At 38.9% G+C, this 12,676-nt stretch overlaps 1 protein-coding gene across 1 annotated transcript in view; it reads right to left on the reverse strand.

Annotated features, from left to right (window-relative positions):
• Positions 1-12,676, reverse strand: part of Ptp99A (Protein tyrosine phosphatase 99A) — a 482,762-nt gene that overhangs the window by 145,174 nt on the left and 324,912 nt on the right. The window contains exon 8 of the mRNA XM_065218483.1: positions 576-690. Coding sequence (XP_065074555.1) covers positions 576-690 — 115 coding nt within the window. The remainder of the gene's footprint in view (positions 1-575; positions 691-12,676) is intronic.

A 12,676-nucleotide genomic window follows, 5' to 3' on the forward strand; every position in this document is an offset into this window, starting at 1 on the left:
GATTCCTTGCGATGAAGGCAAGAATGACAACTGTATCAAAACCAAATACTTCATCTTTTCTCAATAGTGATGGAGTAATACGACATGCACTAAACTAAGGACACGGGGTATACCACAATTGATCAAATAACTGGTCGCAGTGGATTTATGTCCCGAACAGAGGAAATAAAAAGTTTATTTAGAAAAAGAATGGATCATATAAAATTGAGAATGTAATATGAGGTCAACTGGACACTACGAAAGGGCTGAACGAATCAGAGGAAAACCTAACTAATCTATAAACCTAATAAATGCAAGTCAATCGAACAACTTTTTTTGATTACATATGATCATACATCCAATATTCACCAATATTCTGCCCCTCTTCGCATCTTGGACCCATAGTCGTTTTGGTAAAATCTGAGTTTTTCAATGCAAATGGTAGCTAATCACCCATATTTTCGTAACACTGGATGAACTCAACTACTTTGTTCTGAAAAAGTTTGGAGAGACAGCCAAATGGTACGGCTGATTTTCGCTATGGGACGGACATGCGAAGAGTGACAGAATAGCTAATAACCAATTCACTAACTCACCTCCTTCATCTGTCATCACCAGTACCGTGGTAGGTGGTCCCAAACCTTCCGGATTGAACACCTGTATCGACGCAAGATATTGGGTGTACGTTTCAAGTTGATGGATCTCGTGGCTCTGAAAGTACGGAGAAAATAGAAACACTGGTTATCGCACTACATTTTTTGGACTGCAAAAAAAAATCATCGCTCCTTTTCCCTTATCGAGAGAGATGTTCTCGAAGATCCAGAACCGTCTGGGTTGTTATCCTTCCGGGATAAGTTTTACCAGTTTTGAGTCTTGGGTCACCCGTGGAGCAGGTACGTGTTGGAATATTTATGTTATACTTTGGGATGGAGGTATAAATATCGCTTAAAATTAATCTGCTCCTTTCCAGAACCATCCCCAGTACGGTCTCTTTATTACAGCTTCGCTTTATGGCTAAATTCATAGCTACCCAATGCACGCAAAGCAAACATAAATCTCAGAGAAATTTAAGAAATTTAAAACAGTTTCCACGTAGCGTTTACGGTGACGACGAAGACCACGGCGACGGTAGTTATTGTAGTTCTGCAAAGTGGTTTTATACTTTTTGGGAAAGCAAAAAAAAAAATCCGGAGGAAGCTTAAGAAGGAGGCTTCATTTGGAACACCCCCTGCATGTGTGTGTATGGCAAAAACAGTTCTGCGGGTTTTTGGGACTAGGGTGTAGGCTAAATTCAACCACCAGATGGGAAAACTTTATGCGGATAGGAACAAGATATTCCACTTCTAGCCCCATTCTGAGTGTGCGATATGCGATAGGGTTTCGGCGAAACATGAGAGAAATTAGAGAATTACAACTCCCGTTATGGCTTTCCACCAAGGCTCGCACACATCATGTAAGGGGAACGAATTTAAATCATAATTACGCCACAGATTGCTTCTATCGCTATAAGTTTTAATTCATCGTGCTAATGTTTGTTGTTGTGTTGCTTATTTGGGCTCATCGGGTCGGGTTAAACTTGACTGAAAACAAAGCGAGGATGGCCTATTTCACACAAATACATTTCACATAATGACCGCTTAAAAAAAATTATTCGGAAAATGAAAGTTAAGAATAAAATACAAGGTGGCAGAGCCGTACTCAGGATTTTCGTTTAGGTGCCGAAGTCTCAGTTTTGCACCTCTCATCCTAGCTCATTCACATTCCATAAGTATAACGTAAAAGAGACATCGAGATATCACAACAAATTATCACTATTATACCTGTTTTTACTGACATTAACTGGGACTTATTCAGCACAGGGATGCCAGGTGTATTTTCAAAAAAATCTTTAACGAGATTAACTTTTTGTAACGGCACAAATACTTTAGTAAACAAAAATTGTAACGCCCTTTACACGCGAACCGAAAGACGTCCACACAAACCAATACTACTGTTGGAAAGGGGAGAATTTTCCCTATACGATGATTGTTAGGCATGACATGTCTTTACCGCTGCTTTTAAAATGTGTGTGTGTGCGCAGGGGGAAGCAGTTCAATGTTTCTGATTTATGAAACCATGTATTCCCAGAAGTGCAGGGACCTTCTTAGAAGTCAAGGACAATTCAAAAAGTTAAGTGAACCTAATTTGATTTCAGAGAACTTTGTAGGAGCTCGAAGAACTTTTTAAAAGTAAAGGGAACGTTGTAGGATTTCGAGAAACTTCATAGATTTTCAAGAAACATCGTAGACCTATATAGATGAAGATGCTTATTTTAAATAACAGACAAAAGTGGTAATTTTTATACGATAGATGAGGAGATGAAATTATAGAATTGATAGTTCCGTTAGAGTACGGCAGTGTGAAAATTGCATATAGAGAGTAGAAAGCGAGCAATGACAACTTTTTAGGAAGGTACAAATCGGTTTTGATCATCTCTCTTTACCAAACTCCCCCGTTGGAGAGGGATGGTGAGGGGTATTCCCCTCCCCACGACTGGCAAAAAGAGACGATCGCCGATTCGCTCATGTACCGACGATGTGACACTGTTTCAAGTGCTATCAATTTTTACCGCACTCAAGTTGTTATCTGAAGGAAGGCATACAGCCGTAGGTTTGGAAATTGCAGCTATTGTTACCTCTACCACGGTATGTGCTCCTGTCATCGTCGACTTGACGATCTCGAGGCACACGGGTAGGTGCTGCTACTGTACCTTTCGACCAATGAGGTACAGTAGCAGCACCTACTTTCTATACTTTCATCTCCTCATCTATTGCATAAAAATTACCACTTTTGTCTGTTATTTGAAATTAACATCTTCAACTATGTAAATCGTTGACTTCACGCAGAAGTAATACTAAACATATAGTCAAACTTCGTAGACCTTTCGAAAACTTTTTCGACTTAATTGAGTTGTAGTAAATTTTATGACCAGGACAAAGAGAACTTCACAGAATTTTGCAGACCTAACTTGAGGTAGTTTTATAGTTGACTACTGGCTATGTATATGTATACTAGACTAGACTAACGTCAGCAAATTGTATAGAAGTTCAGAGATCTTTGTGGAACTTCATCAAACATTGTTGAAAATTTGCAAACCTTAGAGAAATTAAGAGAATTTTGTAGAAGGGGAACTTCGATGAAGCTCAAGGATTTTTCTTAATTTTCATTATACTTTTCAAAACTTCTAGGATTTTGTTCAGAGGACATCGTAAAAATTCAGGAAATTTAATATTAATTGAGGATAGTTCGTAGAGCTTCAGAGAATATTGAACAAATTCAGGATGCTCTGTAAAAATTCTGGAAAGTTTTTGAGGATTGGGAACCATGCACAAGTTTAGGAAATTTCGTTGAAGTTTAGTTTAGTTTAGTTTTATGAAACTTCATAAAAGTTCTATTAGTTTCAGAGCACATCTTTAAAGTTTAATGGACTTTAAATAGAGCAGTAATTTCAGGAAACCTTGCAAAACTTCAACTAAATACAAATAAGTTCAGGTAACTTTGTAGAGCAGCGAACTTGAGAGGAATTCAAAGAACTTTGTAGAAGTCAAGCACATGGAACTTCGTAAAACTTCATAGAAGTGGAAACTCATAGAAGTTCCGCCAAAATTGTAAAAGCTCAACGAACTTCGTAGATGTTTAGATAATTTTGAACTACAAGGTTTGATTTCTAATCTAATCTCTAATGTAATACAAACGCAGCCAGTACGAGAAAGCATTCTGAAAAATGATTAAGTTAGAAAAGGCATAATCATTTTTCTGGTCAATAGTGATATTTGCAGCATATATGAGATATGACACAAATATCAAAACGGCCAAGCGTTGCATTTGCCGCAAAGATGATTCTTGGAAATGAACGGAGTTCAAATAAAAATATTTAAACTACGAAGCATTTCTTAAATCTACAGGTGTGGAAGGATGCGTGGACATACCGTACCAAACGCTTCGAGTTATATGAATATGATTACAATAATAATTTATCGTAAATATAATGTTAGACATAACAATGGAACGCTCTCACCATATGTCTCCTATGTTATCCATTATGTCATACTGTTGATTGCAGACAGAAGGCATTGAAACTCCACAAAACAGGTGGTAACAGAACGATCGCGGTACTGGTCTCACTTCATAATACACTGGAGTCGCTTTTTACGCGGTTTTTTTTACACGGTTTTTTTACGCGGTTTTTTTTTACGCGGATTTCGGAATTTACGCGGTTTTTTTTTACGCGGATTCCGGAATTTACGCGGTTTTTTTTTTACGCGGATTTTGGTTTTTTTTACGTGGATTTCAGAATTTACGCGGTATATCGCTTTTTACGCGGTTTTTTCTTACACGGTCTTTTTTTACTCGGTTTTTTTTTACGCGGATTTCGGAATTTACGCGGTTTTTTTTACGCGGATTCCGGAATTTACGCGGTTTTTTTTTACGCGGGACGTATCACCCGCGTAAAAAGCGACTCCAGTGTATACACATAACAGTGTGACCGATTCTTCCTCTCCCACAGGAGAAAATACTAAACTTCCATCGAAACTGATAAGAGCGGAAAACTGAACCACAGCTCAAAACGAGCGGAAATCCATTGAAAATACGCTTGGATATATCCCTTCGTTTCGCCATAAGATCCTATAGCCACGCACTTTTCTAAAAACAAATGTTATTGAGTAGCAGAGTGCCCGATGTTTAAGAAAATTCGTCGAGAAGGTTCAAAGTCTTTCTTGAAGTTCAGAGAGGGACATTAATGTTCTGAGATCTTGGCCAAATTGAGATAAACATATGACTCTCTGAAAGCGGAATTGAAGGGTTTGATGTGTCAAACACACAATTTTCAATCTCTTCTTGTAACTTACAAGTTCTAAATATCATTATAGCATCAAATGATTCCATAATTTCGACATCAACAATTTATAGTGTGTGGAAGTTGTAAGCTGCGGCTTACCTGCCAGCCTATAGCGGGCGGCCTCGAGCAAGGGTACTTCCCCCAAGGACGTTCGGATTTGGGTGAAACAAAACAACGAAAAGAAATGCAATTTTAGACGTCTATACGCCTTTTTAATGCACCACCAACGTTGAGTGCGCCACGCGAATTCGAGAAGAAACGTCAACCAAACCGTTTGTTTACATCAGAATAAGTATTTTCTCCAACGCAAAGAACAGCATTTTTCATTCAAAATCTTGCCAATTTCCATCGGCAATTGTCTTATTGTACGATTTTCCACAAATCTGAACTGGTTTGCACCTTAACTATTCACACACAAGAAATCCGGAAGATCATAACCACTAAGGCACTTTTCTAATTGTTCATTTTTCTCAACAAAAATATTCCTGAACACCAGCAGGATCTTTTCCAAAACGTGACAGAATTAAATTTTTCAACTGTACATTAAGTTTTGCAGCATCTCAGATGAATCAATTTATCAGGAAAAAGTAAAAAAGTGTTCCGCTTCCTATGTCTCAAGGCAAAAATTTATGCTCACAACCAGCGTTGCCAGTATTCCAGATTTATCTGGATTTTCCAGATTTTTAGTCGTCTTGCCAGATACACAGACAGACTACGTATATTTCCAGATTTTTGAAATATGTTCCAGATTTTCCCAGATTTTTTAAACATGTTGCTTTAAAAATATCACTGCAATTGATTTATATGGTAAAAATTAAAAGCCAAACTTGCTACTATTAATAAAGTCTATCAATGTTGGACATTATTGGAATTTTAAGGTTAGGACCTGAAAATAGTTCACGGTGAAGTGTAAGGTGAATTCCTTGTGAAATCGAACGAGAATTTCAAGCTAATTCTGAGTAGAGTTCCTCCAATCTTTGAGGGCTTCGTGGTCATGCGACTTTACCCGTCGTTCAGGCGTTTTGTGAGTGCCACGAAGTGAGGGTTCGATTCCCGCTCCAGCCGGTGCAAATTTTGACAACCTGAAAATTTCCCTACTGGTCTACTGAAGCATCATTCTATTCAAAATTATCTTTTCAAAAAGTTTACTTATTGAAGAAAGCAAACTTATTGGACGGTAGCTAGAAGCTTCAGCTGGATTTTTATCCGGCTTCAAAATTGGAACAACTTTTGCATTTTTCCATTTATCAGGAAAGTATGCCAAATGGAAACATCTGTTAAATAATTTTACCAAGAAAGACAAGGTACTCTCTGGGAGTTTTTTGATGAGGATATAGAAAATTCCATCATCACCTGGAGCTTTCATATTTTGAAAATTTTTAGTTATAGACCTTACTTCGTCCAAATCAGTCCCCCAGGAATCATCAAAAATATTTTCCCGAGAGAAAATATTCAGAAAATCCCGAGCAACCTGATTCTCAATAGGACTAGTAAGACCCAAACTGAAATTATGGGAACTCTCGAATTGCTTAGCAAGTTTCTGAGCTTTTTCCAAATTTGTGATCAAAATTTTACCACCTTCTTTAAGCGCTGGAATAGGCTTTTGAGGTTTTTTCAAAATTTTTGTGAGTTTCCAAAAGGGTTTGGAACTCGGGTCTAATTTAGAAATATTATTTTCAAAAGTTTTGTTCCTCAGGGCAGAGAATCGCTTTTTAATTTGTTTTTGCAAATCCCGCCAAATAACTTTCATGGCAGGATCGCGTGTTCTTTGATATTGTCTCCTACGGACATTTTTAAGACGGATCAAGAGCTGAAGATCATCGTCTATTATAATTGAATCGAATTTAACCTCGCATTTTGGTACTGAGGCAGCTCTTGCTTCAACAATAGAAGTAGTCAGAGATTCAAGAGCATAATTAATTTCATCTTTGGTTTGCAAAAGAATGTTTGGATCGAAGTTATATTCCATAAATGTTCGATACTGCTCCCAATCAGCTCTATGGTAATTGAAAGTAGAGCTGTTGGGATTAGAAATTATTTCTTGGGATATTTCAAAAGTACTGGAAGGTGATCAGAACCGAAGTCAGCATGGGTAACCAATTGGCTACAAAGTTGACATGAATCAGTTAAGACCAAATCAATAGTGGAGGGATTTCTTGCAAAAGAAAAGCATGTTGGGCTGTTTGGATATTGAATAGTGTAATAACCTGCAGAACAATCATCAAACAGAATATTACCATTGGAATTGCTTTGAGCATTATTCCATGAGCGGTGTTTTGCATTAAAATCACCAATAATGAAGAATTTAGACCTATGACGGGTAAGTTTCTGGAGGTCACCCTTGAGAAAATTCTTTTGCTGGCCTACGCATTGGAATGGCAAATAGGCAGCTATAAACGTAAGTTGTCCAAATTTTGTTTCAACAGAAACTCCCAAAGTTTCAAAAACTTTGGTTTCAAATGAAGAAAGAATTTTATGTTTGATTCGTCTATGAATAATGGTGGCGACCACAGGGTCCATCAAGACGATCATTTCTATAAATCAAGTAATTTGCGTCCTTCTTAACCTTATGGGCAGGTTTAAGGAACGTTTCAGTTATAACGGCAATATGCACGTTATGAACTATCAAAAAGTTAAATAGCTCGTCTTCATTATCTTTAAGAGATCGAGCATTCCAATTTACAATATTTAATGCTTTAAAATCCATTACTGAATTTTAAAGTCATGACAATATTATTTGCAAATTTTACTCCAGTTTGAATAGCATCAAACATGGAGTTAGATTTAAGCATATCAGAAATCATGTCAATTAATGTATTCTGTAAAAATTCCATTTTGGGGGCAGTAATGCTTCCTAAGTCAAAATTGTCAAAATTTCCGTTAGAACGGTGGTTAGTATTTTGATTTCTACCCGATGCAATAGCAGCATAGGTAGCTCCATTAACTCGCTGAACATTGTTAGCAGCGAGGGGAGTAGGTACAGATGAAACATTTGAAGCAGGGGAGATATTTGTACCTACGGGTACGAATGTAGAATTTGTTCCTCGCTGACCGTTGTTAACAGCAGAGGAATTTGTACCTGGTCGGAAACGTAGAGCGTTTCCTACCTGACGGTTAGAACGAGATTGTAGGATCGCTTTGCGATTCTTACATTCCCAAAAATTGGATTTGTGGTTTTCACCACAATTTGAACATTTAAATTTCTTAGGATCTTCCTTCACAGGACGGTCGTCCTTTGCGTGAGAGGAATCACCACAATTCATGCATTTAGCTGGCATGTAGCAATTTTTAGTTCCGTGACCCCATCCCTGGCACTTACGGCACTGGGTGAGGTTTTGGAAATTTCCTCCAGTCTTCCTGAAGTGTTCCCACTTCACTCGGACATGGAGCATAAGGCTAGCTTTTTCTAAGGCCTTAAGGTTGTTTAGTTCACTAGATTTGAAGTGAACTAAATAAAAATCATTAGAAATCCCGGTGCGCGAATCGCCAGGACGGGATTTCATTTTCATTTTGATTACTTGGAGTGGCACAACTCCAAGTAATTTTGCCAGTTCATCTGTAATCTGATCCAGGGATTCACCACTGGGCAGTCCTTTCATGACAACCTTGAACACACGTTCAGTTTTGGTGTCGTAAGTAAAAAAATTGTGCTTCTTCTCAGTAAGATACTTGAGAAGACATTTAAATCCGTCCAAGGTTTCAGCCAATACACGGCATTCACCCCGACGTCCAATTTGTAGTGAAAACTTAACTTTCACGAAATTCAAAAGTTCCATGCGAAGAGCATGAAAATCGGTAGTGGTTATCACAATAGGGGGAATCTTTTCCTTCTTGGCATTAAGCCGGGAAAGTTTACTAGAATTTTTCTTGGATGATGGATCATTCTCATCATCCGTGAGCAAATCAAATTGATTACTCAAATTAATTTCATCAGAAGGGGGGTCAAGAGTTTGCCCCTTTCTTTTGCGTTTAGGCACTATGGCGGCAGTAAATTCTTATCCAAATCGACTTCCAAGCAGATTACTATAAGAATCTGAAGGATCGAAGAGGAATTTTCCAAATCGATATCCAAGAAGGATTACCTCGGGTAGGGTCCAAACAAGGATCGAAGAGGAATAAGAGTTGAACAAGGTACAACATTTTTTACAGGTTGAGCACTGAAAAGTGCTGTTTAAATTTGTTGTAGCTTTAGGTAGTAGTAACACTTCCTTCAGCAAAAAGCAAATAGATCCGCACGGCAAGAGAGCACGATGCGGACTGACAGCCACGGAGCTGGTTTTCACTCGCGGTGCACTGGGAAGATGCGTACTTGCACTCGCAACGCGTTTGGGAAATCTTCCCAATAGGAGATGAGCTTGTTCTTGGGAAAATCGTCTCCGAACAAAAAAACACACGCTCACTCCTTCTTTTTCTACTATGTGTACCACGAGACACGAGACATGGACTACCAACACGTCAATTGCGTGAAAAGATATTTTACAGACGGGTCACGTCTCAATGGATCCACTGGCTTCGGTGTCTTCAATGAAAACTCTAGCGCCTTCCACAAACTCCAGGAACCTTGTTCCGTTTATGTTGCTGAGCTGGCAGCAATCAACTTCGCGGATGATTTCCAACATGCCCGCAGACCATTACTTCATCTTCTCGGATAGTCTCAGTTCAATTGAGGCTATTCGGTCGATGAAACCAAGTAGGCACTCATCTTATTTCCTTTCAAAGGTAAGGGAGCAGATGAGTGTGCTGGTCGAAAGATCATATATGATTACCTTTGTATGGGTCCCCTCACATTGCTCAATCCCAGGCAATGAGAAGGCGGACTCTCTCGCAATGGTGGGCGCGCAGAAAGGCGAATTTTATGACAGGCAAATTTCACACGATGAATTTTACCATTTAGTGCGTCAGAGTAACCTTTCGAGTTGGCAAACCGATTGGGACAATGGAAATCTTGGACGGTGGTTACATTCAATTATTCCTAATGTTTCTTCGAGAGCGTGGTTTAAAGGCTTGGACTTAAGTCGTGACTTCATTTGCGTGATGAGTTGACTTATGTCCAACCACTACTCGCTAGATGCGCATCTCAATAGAATAAACCTCGTGGACAGCAACATATGTCGGTGTGGAAACGATTACGACGACATCGATCACGCAGTTTGGCAATGTACGGATAATGACGCCGCCAAAGAGCGACTTTGAATACCCTTGAGGCCCAAGGAAGACAACCCTATGTTCCTATCAGAGACGTGTTGGGAACTCGCGATATCTGCTATATGCAGTCGGTTTATGTGTTTCTTCAAATGTCTACTATAAGAATTTAATTCCTTTGTCTTTTGTCTCTCTTTAATAGTTTTTGTTTGTCTTGTCCCCCCGTCTCGATGAGTCTCATCGTCGCCCACTGGACACCATAGCCGGTTGAACTCCAGACGAAACTAGAATCGCACTACCATTCATACTGGCGACAACACTCTGATGAGACAACGAAACCTTACCCCCAAGCTCCTCCCCTGATCCTATCCTTCGACAATGTACCTCTCTAACCTCGAGTAAGCCGCGAGTATTCGGCCCAACTCCTACTAGACATAGAATTAAGTGAATTTTGTTACAAAGAACAATGAACTATCGGCTCCGTAAAGCTAACGCGATTGAGCCTACCAAATAAACGAACTAGCTAAAAAAAAAGAGACATGGACTGTTGTATTACCGCATATGCGAAACTGGCAACACTGCATCATGATATCTGCTCCGGTGGTGTAGTGGTAAGCGTGATTACCTCTCACCCCAGGTATCCGTCGTGGTATGAGAGATTGAGTGTCGCCGATAAATAAAGAGAAAGGGTGTCTTTGTTAAGATTAAGCAAGAGTATAGCGTATAGAATAATAGAAGCATTGGGAAACATAACTCGCCATTACGGTAAACATTGTCAGTAGTTTGCGAAGATAAACAGATAAACAACGTTTAGTTTCCCTTTCAAATTGGGTTTAATAACAAAATAAAGGATAAGTCCACGGCCCATACAAATTAAAAAAAAAAATATGTATGTCTACGTAGTTTATGAACAGCCCCTAAGATAGAAACAGGTGAGAAATGAATAAGTTTATTATTTCTACTAACTTTCCCGAGCAATGTCGGGTGTATTTAACGTGATTTAATTAAAAGTAAATGTATTTACTTCGTAAATTAATCAATAAAATATCAAAATCAAGCAGCAAATTTTAGGTTACTTTCTACATGGATGCCGTATTAACAGAGCTATTCAAGCTGATGTGAAAATAAGCGAATATTCTATGACCTTATTATCATAATAACTGCTGCTGAACTGAGAACTTCCCGGCATATCCTGATTATATCGACTGCAGCACTACTCGTAAATATGTGTTTCTATGTCAATGTGCTGCTACTTCCTCTTATGCGATTTCAATAGTATCATGGCATGGTACAATGTTTGAACTGAAAAGCGCACGCAGTGCCGCTGTTGTTGCCGCCACCACGGTGGTGGCATAAATTAATTACTTCGAAATTTCTATTAAACGAATAAATTATTGATTAATTAATTTTATAGCCGATGATTGTAGGAAAGCACCGACGGTTTGCATTCATTATGGATTAGACAACTTCCGCCATGGATGGAGGAGCGCACGTGTACCTGCTTGTTCTATTGTGTCGCATCATCGAGGATGCAGCTCTTTCAGAGCATTCACAAAAGGGAATGCACCAGAGTGGGAGCTTGTATGATACAGCCGGTGAACCGGAAGCAGTATATTCACCATTAGCCAGCTGCTCCGGATCATATTGTGTGCTCATTTCAAGCGTTAAGTATTTGCAAGCAACTATCACCAGATCCAGTACAAATGCTTTATTCAAAAATATATTCTGAATGAATTCCCTACTGTCGAGTTGACATTCATACATATAATCTTAATTATCCCAACAATACCTACTAGGTAGAACTGGGGTTGGTGAAGCACGGTTGGATAAGGGGAAAAGGGGGGTACTGCTTGATCTAGATTCTGGATGATTTCAGCCTGCGTGGTTCAACACAAATCAACACTATACTGAATAGAAACTCTCAGTTTCTTGATCTCGTGCTGTGGAATGAAGCTGCAGCTCTGAAAAGTCCTGTTCTTGAAGCCTCAGAGCTCTTGATAAGCGCCGATGGCAATCATCCTGCATTGTAAGTTTCTATCAATCTATCGGTACCAGCTCTCTTCGATAACACCATTGAAGAAGGGGTACAAAAGTCCAATAGACAACTGGACGAATGGTTCAAAAAGGGACAAAAGGTCGAATTCAGTTAAGTTGAGCTTTCCCTTTCTGTTTATCCTTAACGAAGGATATAGTTATAATGATTAAACGTTACAAATGTTCACATTCTTATTTGTAGGGCCATATCAGAACAAAAAGAAATAAATTTACAAAATAACGGAGCAATTCCAGATCTGAGAGGGCATAGTATATAAGGTCTAAACAACACAAATTTACCCTTTCAAGGGTGATTGGAATCCTAGCTAATAGAAAAGGCAAAATTAGCCAAAAGTCCGGTATTGAAAGGGATATGTAAAACCCTGGTCAACGAAAGAACTTTCGGCCTAGAAGTGAAAACTTCTCTCTTTAACCGGAGAAAAAAGCAGCGAGGAGTGCTAAGTTTTTTGTCCAGCAAATGTACCATTCTGCCCCAGTGTGCCTTGGCATCTTACCCATTTTTGATTCCCATTATCTAGATAAACGAAGTTTGCTAGATCATTGAGGATGTAAAAACTTGCATTAACTGCAATAAAGGTTACCTTGGACACATAAAACCAGGTTTAATGTTTCGGCATTCAA

Source organism: Ochlerotatus camptorhynchus, unplaced genomic scaffold (genome assembly GCF_037179485.1).
Source record: "Ochlerotatus camptorhynchus isolate MF236.1 unplaced genomic scaffold, CSIRO-AGI_Acam_v1.1 ptg000087l, whole genome shotgun sequence".
Taxonomy (NCBI): domain Eukaryota; kingdom Metazoa; phylum Arthropoda; class Insecta; order Diptera; family Culicidae; genus Ochlerotatus; species Ochlerotatus camptorhynchus.